At 35.5% G+C, this 14,683-nt stretch overlaps 1 protein-coding gene across 2 annotated transcripts in view; it reads left to right on the top strand.

The window, feature by feature from the left end:
• Window positions 1-14,683, top strand: part of IL1RAPL1 (interleukin 1 receptor accessory protein like 1) — a 652,915-nt gene that overhangs the window by 482,372 nt on the left and 155,860 nt on the right. For both annotated transcript variants that reach the window (XM_015885202.3, XM_085549854.1), the window contains one exon: window positions 7,980-8,054. In XM_015885202.3, coding sequence (XP_015740688.2) covers window positions 7,980-8,054 — 75 coding nt within the window. The remainder of the gene's footprint in view (window positions 1-7,979; window positions 8,055-14,683) is intronic.

The following is a 14,683-nucleotide window of genomic DNA, read 5'->3' as shown; positions in this document are numbered from 1 at the left end:
TCTTAAAAAAAAAAAAAAAAAAAAAAAAAAAAAACAATGATAAGCAAAGGCAGGAAAAGTTCCTAAAGTCATTGTCCTACAATAGAGATGTCAGAAAACTCCAGTTATTCTGGTTTGAAATCTAAAAAATAGCACATACAAGATAGCAGGGCAGAACTGGAAAGTAATGTTAAATTTCAGGGTGAAATTTTAAAGATCATTAAAAGATCATGAAGAAAAAAAGTAATGAATAATAAAACTGAAAATTCAACTGAGAAGGGCAGAAGTGAAGCTGAACAGAAAACTGTGAGTTTCTCTGAGTAATTGGACAACATAATGGTTACAGAAGGCTTTTTAGTAAACTTTCCAGTAAGCATGGTAGAGTAATTGCTAAGAAAATGCATGTTTGGTTTAGTCATAGAGAACAGAATACTATAAGATTCTCAGAATTTTCTTTCCCATATAGTTTAATCTAGAGCCAAAACAAACAAACAAACAAAAAAAAAAACCACACAAAAAATAAAAACCCACAACCACAAAACAAAACAAAAAGAAAGCCAAGGGAATTATGTGAGAAGGAGATCAGTGATGATATACTGAGAAATTTTAATAATGTGCATTTTTGGGCACTTACTTGATGTGATGTGTGAGTCTAACTTTTCTTACTTTTTCAAAAACCCCATGAGTTACATAATTCTATTTTTCTTCATGAATATGTAAACTATTCAGGTAGCTCAGTTGTTAAGGATACTGCTTATGTTTCAGTTTGTTTCACAAGTCTTATACAAGACTTTTATAGCACACAACATAGCTGATCATAAACAAAGACTACTTGCTGTGGAAATAAAAATACTCTCATTGATTCAAACTGTCTCACAGTAGTGCGGTAAGATATCATAGCTCATACAGGTCCCTATAAAAGTCATTTATATTAGTCACCAGTCTTGAAAAGAACTAGGAAACAGGATCCAGAAGCTTTTCATTTGTCTTGGAAGAAAAGCAGTATTAGAATCAGCAGCACAAAGAGCTTATCTGAGGTCAACTGGATTTGTTTAATCCTTTTCTCATATGGTGATAAAGAACAAGACAGGCCCAATAGTAGAGAAACAAGGCACTTTAGAGAAAGCTATGTGTGTAAAAATTGTAGAGAAAACAGAATTCAAACCAGGAGCACAGTACTTGAATATTAAAAATGACAATTGCAGTGGTCTTTTCTGTCTTCAACTATTTGTCTTTTAGTTGCCACTATAAAGGCTGGAAAAAGTTTGAGGCTGCTACTGTTTATTGCTACTGTTTGTAAGACTGCGATGCCAGATCCCACTGATGCTGTCTATCAGACCGTCCTGTAACATGCAACAAGCAACAGGTCTGGGGGTTCCTCTCAAGAGGTATGAAGATAGTTAAACATAAGAATCTATTTATGGTACTCTACCAGGAGAAAAGATGGTCATTTTGGCCTTAAGGCCTCACACAAGCCAGTAACGTAAGAAGACAAAACAAAATTCCTGGTGAGTGAAATTCTGTAGGCTTATAAAACAGTGAAACTGAGGGAAGTGCTCCTGGATGTGTGGTTTCATTCTTCTCCTAACGAGACCACTTTTAATTAAACATACAGATAACGTATCACATGCTTGTTTAAGGCAACAAAAGTAACAGCAAACATGTTCAACGCTTCTCATTTATTTCAGATAATCTGAACAAACTGAAAAGACCATGCAGACAGACCATGCTTCAGCATCTGATTCAAAACGTGAATTCTAAAGCTGCCACACAAATAAACTGTTACTTCCATAATATTAGGCTAACATGTCACTCACTGATTTTAACTACATATACTGTTCAGTTCATTTGTATTTCAGGAATTTTTAGCATCTATGATAAGAGATGATTAGGGCTTTTTCCTTGGAGCCTGCTGGAAAAAGCCACTGTGTTTAAGAAAATTATCCAGTAAAAGGAGAACTATATACATCTCTGAAGTCATAGGACTAATACAAATGTCCTATCATATTCAATTAGAGATGAGTATATAATGAAAACCCCAGCACCTGGCTGCATCTGTTCCTCTTCTCCACTATTTAGCCTGTTGTTGATCATGGGGGACTCACAAGCCAAAAACATATTATTAAAAGTTTTCCTAGAAAGAAATATTCTTCCCATCTTTCTTGGTTTCAACCGGGACAGAAATGTTTTCTTCAGAGTGTCTGGTTTGATGCTGTGTTTTGGTTCTAGGAGAAAAATAATGTTGATAACAAACACACTGATGTTTATAGTTGTTGCTGAATAGTGCTGTACAGAGCCAAGGCCATTCTTATTAAAAGGTTTATCTCAACCTATGAGTTCTACTTGTTTTACCCCAGTTCTTTCCCCTATACCACTCGGAAGTAGAGGCAAGTGACTGTGTGGTGCTGAGCCACATTGTGGGTTAAACCATGACACCATCTTCATTTCTTCAATGCCTCCTCCTTTTGCAATATGCATAATTTAAACTCTTGGTATGAGAAATAAAAATGTTTTATTTGTATACCCAAATCAGTAGTGTTGGCTTTTTAATAGTATGTGCTAATAGGAAAACAACACTAAAAGCACACACTGAAAGAAGAGGCCAAATTTATGTCTTGAAATTCAAGATTAATAGGAAGGATTCAACAGATAAAATCTGATCTTCAGTCAGTCATTATGATAACCAAGTCACATTAAGTAGTTAATTTATGTTGATATTATTCATACTCATCCCTGGTAGCCTTATATGGATTTTCATTTGTATCTGCCCTCAGTTTGACCTGTTTGATTGAGGGTATAATCAAGCTTGTTCACAGTGAGGCAGAATATTCTTATAGAGCTGCTGTGGAATTCAGTGTAGATGTAATTTTAAATAATGCCTTTGTGAATGAAATATAATCATTGTACCTGAGACATCTTATTTATTAGAAGTCTCAAACAAGTATTAATAATTTACTTCTTATAAAAGATCTTGCCACGCATTTATTTCAAAGAAGAAAATAATTTATCTAGTGAAATATCTGAGTACTTAGGTTCGGGCTGCACATATATAGTTTTATTGCATTCTATTATATAGTGTGGCTACGGGGGGGGATATCTTCTCCCTGTGGTCATTTGCTTGTGCCAAACTAACGGAATAAAGAGGGGACACAACAGGGGTTTAAAAAATAAAACTCTGAAAAATCAGCAGGAAAGCAGGAATGGAAATTTTAATGAGACAAGGTGGAGGATTTTTCTGAACAGTGCTACGGTTTATACCTTCCAGGGACATGCCAGTCATTTCATGCCAGTCATTTTTTTTCTAAGAACAAGATGAATTTGTAAACATAAAAGGTTTAATCTCATTGTATTACATCACAGATGTAATTACTTCTCAGAATGATCAGAAAGCTTTTTGTCTTCAGAAAGTAAGTTTTACTTCAATAAAATATCTAGACAAGAAATGTTCTAAAATGCAGATAACTCAAAATGACTAAGCAAGACAACCATTCTAGTGAACTTACTTCCTTGCAAGAATTTTCCTGTCCTTCCAGACGATAAACTGTGTTTCTGAGTTGTAGACAGCTCCACATAGTCCTGTCTGCCTCTAAGAAATGAAGACAGGACTAAAATCATCAGAATTTCCATAGCAAAATCTAAGCAATTTGTGAATGCAGGCATAGATCTTTTGAATTGTTATCAATTATATTAATTATGATTATAACTAAGGTTGCACACTTTTGATTCAATGCAATTGTTTTGATACCCAGGATTAGTCATATTTTGATGTACAGTTCAGATTAAGCTTATCTTCATTAGTTATGTGAAGCACATTCAAGTGGCCAGTCTCCTCAAATAGTAGAAGTTTGCATATGGTAAGAGTATATACTATGTGACTAATAATATACTATGTGAATAATATGGAAATAAGCAGCTAATGTAAAATTCTGGGTAGTTTATAGATGGGTAATTTATTGTCATGGCTCTCCATTTTTTCACCACAGGGCAATATTTCAATACATTTTAAATGTACATCCAATATAGTAGGTAAGGAATGTGAAATTACTTTCTCTTTGAGTACAATCAGTATGTCTGCACATGAACAATAAGTTTAAACTTAAATATTAATTTTAAATACAGTTTCAGAAATGGTTACTTTACTTAAGATTTTTATTTAATTGTTTTATATTAGTTTTAGTGAAAAGCAAATGTGACACAGATTTCTTTGCAAACCGTTCTACAGTTATAGTTCAGAATTCAAAGATGGACTGTAATGTGGATTTGATCAAACTGCTTTTACTTGTGAGAAGCTGACCTAACAAAAACTTGGTTTTTGTTTGTTGGTTTGTTTGTTTGTTTTGGAGTTTTTTGTTAACTTTATCTGGAATAAGATTCTTGACTCTTAAGAGGAAAAGGAAATAAGGAAAGAGAAGAAGGAGGTGAAGAGGGGGAAGAAGATGCAGAAGGAAGTGAAAGGCAGGAGGGGAACGAAGAGGGGAAGAGGGAAAGAGGAAAGAGTGCAAGGGAAACAGAGAGAAGAGATACTGAATCCATGCAGATGTAGACAATAATGTCCTGGAATTAAGATTCTTGGCAAGAAACCTGACGATCTCCTGTGAAAGAATAGAAATAGGAATCTGAGCACTGCTCCTTCTGACAATCATGTGATAAGTACCTATTAGAACGAGGACCTTTTCTATTATTTAGTAACATGGAAAATAATTTTAGTTGTTTGCTTGCAACACAGTAGAGGAAATACTTTGAAATCATTACCATTTCTGTAGGATCTGAAAATGGTTGCCTTTCTACACCTCTTCTTAAAAAAATAAAGGGTACTTAGCTTGTTAAGGGATGCTGTAGTTGTGAGGTTTTGTGGTTGGTTTGTGTGTGTGTGCATGTTTTGTGTTGGTTTTTTTGTTTGTTTGTTTGTTTTTTTCTCCAGTTCTTACTGCTGTTTAGTAAAAAGTCAGAGAGAGAAGATATTTTTTGTGTCTGTGTTTTGTTGTTGTTGTTGTTGTTAAACTTACTAGATTCCTGTACCTCAGTGTATCTATCTGAAGACTGTGTTCATTTTGAATAGTCTCTTGTATGATAGGTTGCTCCAGTTAAGAATATAATACCTCAGAGTCTGAAGGATTTGAAATTGCCTATAGGAGACAACAGGTCTACTTCAGAGTTTCTAAACTAAACAAGGATTGCAGAAGCTCTGTGCTGCCTATGAATGTTGGCATCTGCAGACAGCATAAAACTGAAATGCAGAGGGGCAGCTGAAATCTTCTCAGATTTGTTTTAGTTCACATGGCTTAATTGCCAGAAAAAACAGTCATATCTTTGTAGATTAATAACTAAAATAACATGCACATAAGGTGTAGATTGATTGAGTGGGCATTTCAAATTGTCTTAAAATTTTATAAACAGATGTCTTAAGTATAGCAAGATAGTGAGGTGATTTTCCTTGCTTCTATCTCTCTTTCAATGTTTCCCTATAGCTTAAACTTTGAAATGCAGTATGCTCAGGCGTGCTTTGGTTTTCTACATGGGTGACAGAGTTAGACCTGGGAGCTACAACTGCTTGAACCATAGATTTGCCTACATCTGTGTTGCTCATTCTTCCTGTCTGAAAATATTATCACAGAGAAGGAAATACTTGAAGTGGTGAATTCTCCATTTATAGAGGCATTCAAAACTTTCAGTGGATGAAGTACTGACCTACAAACCATCTGATCTATTGAATTTACTTTCAGCAAGAGTTGAAACCACTTGATCTCCAGAATATCTTTCCAGCCTATGTACTCCTATAAATCTAATATATCAGTTATATACCTAATTAATTGTTTTCAACAATATTTCTTCTGTGAAATTCTTTGTTGAAGACTTGAATAATCATGAGTTATAGGAAAATTTTGCTGGGCATAAATTATGTAATGACTTCATACTCTTGTTGTGTTGATTTATTTATAAATTGCTAATATTAATGATATTGATTATTCATTGAGTAATCAGAAGCCTCTTAAGTACAGGACCATAAAAGTAATGTCTTTCTTTGCTTCAACTGGAAAAAAAAAATACTGTTTTCTAGCATCATTTGTTGCATTCAGATGAACTGAACTAGTTATATCTTTAATACAGTCAGAAACTCTTGTTTTCTTGAAGAGTCTCAAAACAGATCTAGAACAACAATGACTCAGAAAACACTATCTGATAAATGGTAATTGAGTTGAGAGTGACAGAACTGCAAAACTAAATTTAAATTCAAAGTGGATGATTTTTATTTATTCTTTTTTAAATGGCAGTGTGCTGATAAATTCTGAGTCTTGATGGAGAAGTTAAGATTGGGAATGATTAATTTTGTAGTTTAAGAAAAAATGCAGTTTAGATTCTTTTCCCTTCCACCTCAAAAGGAAAAAAAAAAAAAAAAAAGAAAAAGAAAAAGAAAAAAAAAAAAGAAAAAAGAAAAAAAAAAAAAAAAGGTGAGAGATATATGGACATCAGTGTAAAGAAAAGTAACCACCCAAAGATGTTTAAAAATCTTTAATAAATGTGGGCTCTCTCTGAAGTCTTTAATACAGAATAATCGCCTATAGAAAGTAGAAAAATGAAAAGTGTTTGTAGACCAAATCTAGGTCTTTTCCCTGAAGAATTATTTTGATTCATCCCTTGCACTGATGGATCAAAACATAATGTTTTGCCCCATATCTGGAGGTGATCAAAGTCCTGAGCAACCTGATCGATTAAGTAGTTGGCAATTATGACAGGGGGAACTAGATGATCTTTAAGATCCCTTCTAACCCAAGCCATTCTATGATTCTGTGATATCAACTGGGTAGCTTTATGCATTGGTTAAATAGGAAAATTATCTATGAAACAGCAAAATATGGATTCATTCTCTACTTGTTGCATGCAATGTTAGTGTTAGTACTGTAGGTATTAAAGGGCATTGATAATTTAATCAAAGAGGAAAATGAGTGTAGTAAGAGAAAGCAGCTCAACCTCTGCTGACAGGAGATGAGTGTATTTAGTAGATTAAACATCCACACATGTAAATGTATGTCAGTAAGAAAGGAAGTAGTGATTTGACAAGTTTGACGGAACAAATATTATACAGTTATATCAAAGTGTCAAAAGTACTTTAAATCTCTGACAGCCCATAATCTATGTTAAAGACTGAAATGTGAATTAATGTTGAAAAGCTAAATATCAAAATGTTCCAGGAAGCTAAAAGTTGGAGATTTCCCATGAACACTTACTAATCATTTTAAGAAAAAAAGTGAATGTTCTCTTCATATATTGTGAACTTGTTTGTCAGACATCAGTAGAACAGACTTACTAACAGTAGTTGTTAGTACTATGAAAGTAGCAATAATCAGTGTCACTTCTATGAAGTATACATGAGGTGATGAATCTAGTTAATAGCTACATTGTTCAGCAATATGTTTTGAACATGCTTCACAAAGTTCCTATTAGCACCTTCAAAATGTTTTCGATCATGACAAAACTCTTATTCTACAATTTACAGTATTCTACCAAAATTATTTCAGACTATATTAAAAGGGAAGAGAGAAGTAATTTTAGTAGGAGTTTCTCCATTACGTCACTGTGTCTGTCCCTTGGATTTTATTTTGGTGTTTTGCACACCTTTTATTGTAGTCCACCTTCAAATCTTAGATTATCTATATTAATTCCCTGATAGTGACTCTGTTTGGCAGGAATGTATTTAAATATACTAAGCAATAAAATATTGCATTAAAGCATATTTATAGATTGCTTTAGGATTTTTGTGATAGTCTTAAGAGATTTTTTTTTTAACAAATGTCTCCAGTACCCCAGTGTATGAAATAATCTAAGTGTGGTGCTATATTCTCTCTGTAAGTAAAAACATTTACTGCTGCTTAAAGCATGAACATTACTTAAGGCATGAACAAACAAAGAAAAAACATTTCTGAACCAATGTATCAAGTTGTGTTTTTTTTCTACACAATAATTATCAGAAAACTATATATGTGAATTTCTTTCTTTTCTAGCGCCACTAACAGATAAACCACCAAAGCTTTTACACCCATTGGAAAGTAAGCTAACAATTCAGGAGACCCAGTTAGGTAAGTAGTAAACACATAATTTCTCTTCAAATTGTATGAAGATATTTGATGTATAAATGTACAATGGTAATATGATAAAATGAAGTCATTAATACTTTCATTAAAAAGATGTTAAACACACTGTGTTGACATGCAGAGATGTATCATATGACACCTAGAAGAGTGTTCTTCACCAAAATAATAATAACAATAATAATTCTGAGTACTAAAATCTTGAATACTACTGCATTTTTTACTGTTTTTTTTTTTTCCCATTCCCCACTCAATTGTTAATGCACGTGCCTGAGATTTTCTTCCTAAAGTTTCCATTTTATGTATATTTAAATATATCCACTGTAATTTAAAAGCTCAGTGGGATTTTGTCATTTAAATTCTGCTTACACAGTTTACACGGTAGTTACTTGTGGAACTGCAAAAATATTCTGTACTTATACATTTTGTTTTTATAAAAGTTGTACTGGTTTAAAACTATTCAGCAGTGACAAGTTAACATAATTGAATCTGATTATTTAAAATTTACAGATATTTATGTGAGTTTGAATAAAGATAAATTTATGCATGAAGAAACCATTTTTTTACTTTTTCCAAACTAGTGGATGATGGGTATATTTCATCACTTTGATCTCTTACTGCTGTACACTCGATTAAGTATCTAAAATTAAGTGACTGAATTACTACAGCTTACAGGATATAAAGTTTTTTCTCCTTTGTGGACTGACAGGTGGCAAATTCTAAGAAACAAGCAGTCAACAATAAGTTAAACTGGACTTATGATTTGGTGTCAGAATAGTAACCTGTTGATAGATCTTTGAGCATGTTAATTAAAGACAAAAAGGGAAACAATATGCTGGTTGTTTTAATCCCATAAAAGTAATTAAAATTAAAATGAGACAGATAAAATAAAAGAAAGCAAGCCAAACTGCAGAACAGCATTAGGAAAAAAGAAATAGCAGAATACTTGCAAATGAGTTCGGAGTGTCAACAACAGAGAATCTTATGGTGCTTGGGAGCCTGTAGCTAATGGTGGCCATAATATAACTAGTCTTTATTTTGGTATTGATAAAATGTTGTGTTATAATTCAAGGTATTCAAATAACATTATGAGGTTCTATACACATATATTCTGAAAGTATTATACAGTAAATACAATACAGCTAATTTCTTTGTGTCTGAAGACATCGTGTTTGTGTTTAATGAAACTTGATGATTTTATCTTTTCATTCACCTGCAATCCTAGGAAATGGAGAGCAAAGTGGCTGCCTAATTCTTTTTTTTTTTTTTTTTTTTTTACATCTTTTTTTGGGATTTGTCAGTGTTTCACCTCATGAACTGTACTTATTGAGATTCATTCAATAACAGTGTAACTATTAATGGCCGGCTAGAAGCTTTTTACCTATGATTTTGAGTAATAATAATACATTTTATTTCTCATAGTTCTAAGAAATAGGATGAATTATTTGAGTGCTGGGTTATGGAAAGTTCACTATTCAGGCAGCTAAATAGCTGTTGATGAATGTGAAAGGGGTAACTTGAAAATGTCCCTCAAGGGTCTGTCTTGGGACCGGTGCTCTTTAACAACTTTATTAATGACGTCGATGAGGGAATTGAGTGCACCCTCAGCAAGTTTACTGACGACACCAAACTGAGTGGTGCGGTCAATACTGTGGAGGGAACGGATGCCATTCAGAAGGACCTCGACAGGCTGGAAAGCTGGGCTCGGGTGAACCTAATGAGGTTCAACACAGCAAAGTGCAAGGTTTTGCACTTGGGCCGGAAGAACCCCAGGCACCTGTACAGGCTGGGAGGAGTTGTCCTTGAGAGCAGCTCGGCAGAGAAAGACCTGGGGGTCCTGATAGATGAGAAACTTAACATGAGCCAGCAGTGCGCTCTGGCAGCCCAGAAAGCAAATGGGATCCTGGGCTCCATCAGGAGAGGGGTGGTCAGCAGGGATAGGGAGGTGATTGTCCCTCTCTACTCTGCTCTTGTGAGGCCCCATCTGGAGTACTGTGTCCAGGTGTGGAGCCCTCAGTACAAAAAAGACACGGAGATTTTGGAAACGGTCCAGAGCAGGGCCACGAAGATGATCAGGGGACTGGAGCACCTCCCCTATGAGGACAGGCTGAGGGAGTTGGGCTTGTTCAGCCTGGAGAAGCCTTTCATTGCAGCCTTTCATTACCTGAAGGGAACTTACTCCCAGGAGGGGAGTAAACTCTTCAAAAGGGCTGACAATAGCAGGACTAGGGGAAATGGTTTTAAGTTAAAAGAGGGAAGATTTAGGTTGGATGTTAGGGGGAAGTTCTTCACTAGGAGAGTGGTTAGGTCGTGGAACAGGCTGCCCAGGGAGGTTGTGGATGCCCTGTCCTTGGAGGTGTTCAAGGCCAGGTTGGACAGGGCCCTGGGCAACCTGATCTAGTAAATGTGTATGTTTGGTGGCCCTGCTAGGCAGGGGGGTTGGAACTACATGATCCTTGAGTCCCTTCCAACCTGGGTCATTCTGTGATTCTATGATGAGATGCCTGTTCTCCTGTGTTCACCTAAGGTCTTTTCAGACATCAACAGTGATAGCTCAGCACAAAATCTTCCAGTGCTAGAAGGCCTTTTGAGAATGGGTCTGGACATACTTCTGAGAAAACTGTCAGTAACCTTGGTGTTTTTGTTGTTAGAAGAGCCTCTGGGGTTCAAATCTTAAATCAAGGAATTATCTAAGTTCTGATGGAAAACAGGATCTATCTGATTTGTTTGGCTTCAGCACTGCAGACACCTGACATTTATTGCTGTGATATATTGCTCTCTTATGTATATCAGCAATTTAGATTAATGTCATGCGACTACAGAGCTGTTGTATTATTGTATTGCATCGAAGGCATTATCAAGCCCTAGGGTGACTACACATTAAAGAAGGAGTTTCTCTTAGTGAGTGATGAAGTGTTACAGTGCTTGGCTTGAAGCAAAACAGAGGTAGAGAATCTGCAGTTCTCAAGCCTTGAACTCACAGGTTTGCATGGTTTAAATGTAATCAAATTGGTCAGTTATAGAAAAGGTGTCCCACTATTCACCTGATATTTGGAAGATCGTGAAACATGGATACAGTGTAATGATCAACCTTAGAGAAATGCAGGAATCTTGTGACCTTTAAAATGTCTTAATCACACTGAATAGCAATCAGAAAATCCCCGAGTAGAAGCACAGCAAAGAAATTGAAGGAGAAATTCATTTCTCAATGGGTTTTCTTGAAAGACAGCACAAGGCAGCCGAAGCATGAGGCAGATAAGTCCTTGATGAGGAAAGCAAGATAAATTCCAAACTTGTCCTGTTCTGCATTTAATGCTTTTTCTTTGTATCTTTACATCCAATTTTATGATCAATCACTTACTTCTGTTGCTAGGGTAAATATACTGTTTCCTTTTTGAGTTTTTCTCCTGAAAAGGGATTCCTGAATAGCTGTGGTAACTTCAGTATAGACTTCTACTCTGGTTAAAAATCTCCAGATAAAATACTGTGTTGAATTAAATCATGGAAAGGATGCAGCCTTGTAAGTATCTTGGAACAAAAAGGAGATGTGGTGTGCTTCCCATTCAGGTACAGGCAGCATCAGCATCATCTGGAGAGTGCAGTAATGCAGGAAATAAAGGGGAGATTAAAGGGAGAAAAATCACAAGTAATGAAGTACCACGTGCAGCCCCAGTGAGCTGCATTCCATGATTGATTTATTTATTTATTTTCTCTTACCCACAACACACTACCAAAATCAGCAAGGAAAACCACGTTAACATTAGAAAATAATTCTAAGAATAACAAAAATGATAACCTTTTAGTTCAAACCTGAATAGAAATGATATTTCTCAACTTGATAACTTGATGTTATTTCTTATATATGAAAATCCTAAAATATCAAGTTATTCTGGTTTTTTTGTTTGTTTGTTTGTTTTTTGTGTGTGGTTTTTTTGTTTGTTTTTTGTTTTTAATTCTAGACCTGTGTAGATGTATTCGGCAGAAATGCATATATGATATATGTTTATTTAACAATTATGTTCTGTTTTTCTGTATTGGTAAATTTTGAGGCTTTTCAGTTTCATCAGACATTCAGGCAATGTGTTTTTTTTTCCACCAGCTCTTTAAAATATATTTTCTCCATCAAAGAAACTAATAGCATATTGTGAGTCTGCCTGCAGAAAATCTCACTCCATTATCCATTTGGTCAATAAATAAGAGCTTCTCATGAGCAAAGACGCAGGAGCAGAGCTTTCTTTTGGTTTTTAATTTTCCTTTCATTTCTTTCCTCTCCCAACTGGCCAGTTTGTTGGGGATGATTTTTCTTTTGTTGTGCATCTCTATGTACAATCCTCTATCTCTAAGAAGACAGGTGCATCTCTATAACAGACTGTAATGGGTCAGAATTAAAACAAAGCAAAACAAAACAAAACAAACAAACAAGCAAACAAAAACCATGACAATACATGCACACGAAATGAAACACAATAAATCAATAATGATATTAAGCAGCTCAGAAACTAGTTAGCCTATGTCCTCCCCAGTTTTTTTTAGTATATTTTCTGATTCTGCACAAGCCCATAATTTGAAATGCCAGAACTCACCTAGAAAAATAAAGCAATTGTTGAATTATTTTCATAAAAGGAATAAAGACTCCCACAAGCATATGAATGGGCCTGAAACTTAGGTACCTAAGCATCTTGTGATCTGAATGAAATGAGTTTCAGGCATATCGTCCGATGCCAGAATTTGTTCTTGTGAATAAATCTGCAATGAATCTGGTTTTGTTTTTGTTGTTACTCTTTGTTTAGTTTTGTCTTTTATTTGTTTCTAGAGCATTATTTACATAAAATTGAATTGACTACCCTCTAGTGACTAGGAGCTTGGTCCTTTCTCTCTATTCTAAACATATTCTTGAAAAAAGTCATTAAACTGGCTTTTAATATGCTCTTTCTAAAGTAAGAATATGAAAAATTTCCAGAAAAAGATGAGAATACTTCATGAAGAGTAGGATAATACTTCATTTGTAGCAACATTTTAATAAAAATCTTCCACACAAATTGGTGTTATTAATGATAAAAGCACTTCTTAGCTAGCCTAATCAGTAGCTGTATAAATAAGTTACCTAAAGTGATGTGAAATGACCAGCAATATATGTCTCCTTTCTGGATGATAATTAAAATTTAAGAATGCCTAAATCATTTTTAACTGTACACAATTAATCTAACTGCTATACTGACTCCATAAAAGGAGCAACATCTTCATGATGTTAGGGAGTGTTGCATTAAACTATTTAATTGTTCCAGTGTTCTTTACACTATAATAATTTATTTTTGAGGAAGAAACCATCAAAACTTTTCCCAGCTGCTGAGATAGTGCTGTGAGCCAGATCTTCAAAGCATTGGGCTTAGGATCCTTCGCAATGACAATAGCACCTTTACATCAAGAGAGGCTTACATATCCATTCTCTTTAAATGCCCACCTGTGCGAATACTGCTGAAATATAGGAAGATAATGGCTTAGTAATAAGATATATCTAGGCCACCAATGCCCCTGCTGTGGGCAGGGCTGCCTCCCACAAGATCAGATTGCCAGATTCCATCCAACCTGGCCTTGAGCACCTCCAGGGATAGGGCATCACAGCTTTTCTGGGCAGCCTGTGCCACAGCCTCACCACCCTAAATATTACAAGACAACTTTTAAACTTTTCAACTAAGTTTCAATTTAGTATAATTATTCAGTCAAATAGTAAGGCATTCAGTGTAAAATGTTTTGCTGAAAGACTCACTTATAAAGTTGTTAATTTAACTGAAGACTGGTTCACGAAAACTCATGTTTGACATCTAGTGTAGCAGGATGAAAAATAAGTGTGTTTTCAGCATCTCAATTTAAAAAAAAAAAAAAAAGAAAATGCATTTAATATTTTATATCTTCAGAGACAGAGTTTGAACTGTAAAATAGCCACTTTGGAGAATAATCAGTGGCAGTTGGGTGAAGTCATGACAATCAAGGGAAGTGCCTGGTGACTGGACAAAAGGCAACATCACTCCCATTTTTAATAAGAAAATAAAGGATAAGCCCAGGATCTACCGTCCTATCAGTCTCACCTCTGTGCCAAGAAAGATCATGGAGCATATCCTTCTGGAAGCAATGCTTAGGCACATGAAAGACAGAGGGGTTGCATGGGAGAAGCAACATGGCCCTTGGTGAACAAGGGCAAATCTTGCTTCACCGACCTTGTGGCCTTTTATGACGATGTTACTGCATCAAGGGGAAGAGCAACTGATGTCATGTATCTGGACTTCAGTAAGGCCTTTGACACACTACCCCACCACACCCTTCTCCCCAGACTGGAAATATATGGATTTGATGGGTAGACTGTTTAATGGACGAAGAACTGGCTGCAGGATAAAGTCCAGAGAGTGGCGGTCAATGGCTCAGTGTCTGGATGGAAGTCAGTGATGAATGGTGTGCCACAAGGGTCAGTGCTGGGACCAGTACTTTGAGGGAGGTGATCCTGCCCCCATACTTTGCAATGATGAGGCCTTATCTGGACTACTGTGTCTAGATATGGAGTCCTCAGTATAGGAGAGAGATGTTAGAGTGTATCTGAGGAGGGTCACGATAATGATCCAAGG

Source organism: Coturnix japonica, chromosome 1, assembly GCF_054131305.1.
Source record: "Coturnix japonica strain WE chromosome 1, WE-NBRP24, whole genome shotgun sequence".
NCBI lineage: Eukaryota > Metazoa > Chordata > Aves > Galliformes > Phasianidae > Coturnix > Coturnix japonica.
This window is presented reverse-complemented; position numbering and strand designations above follow the sequence as displayed.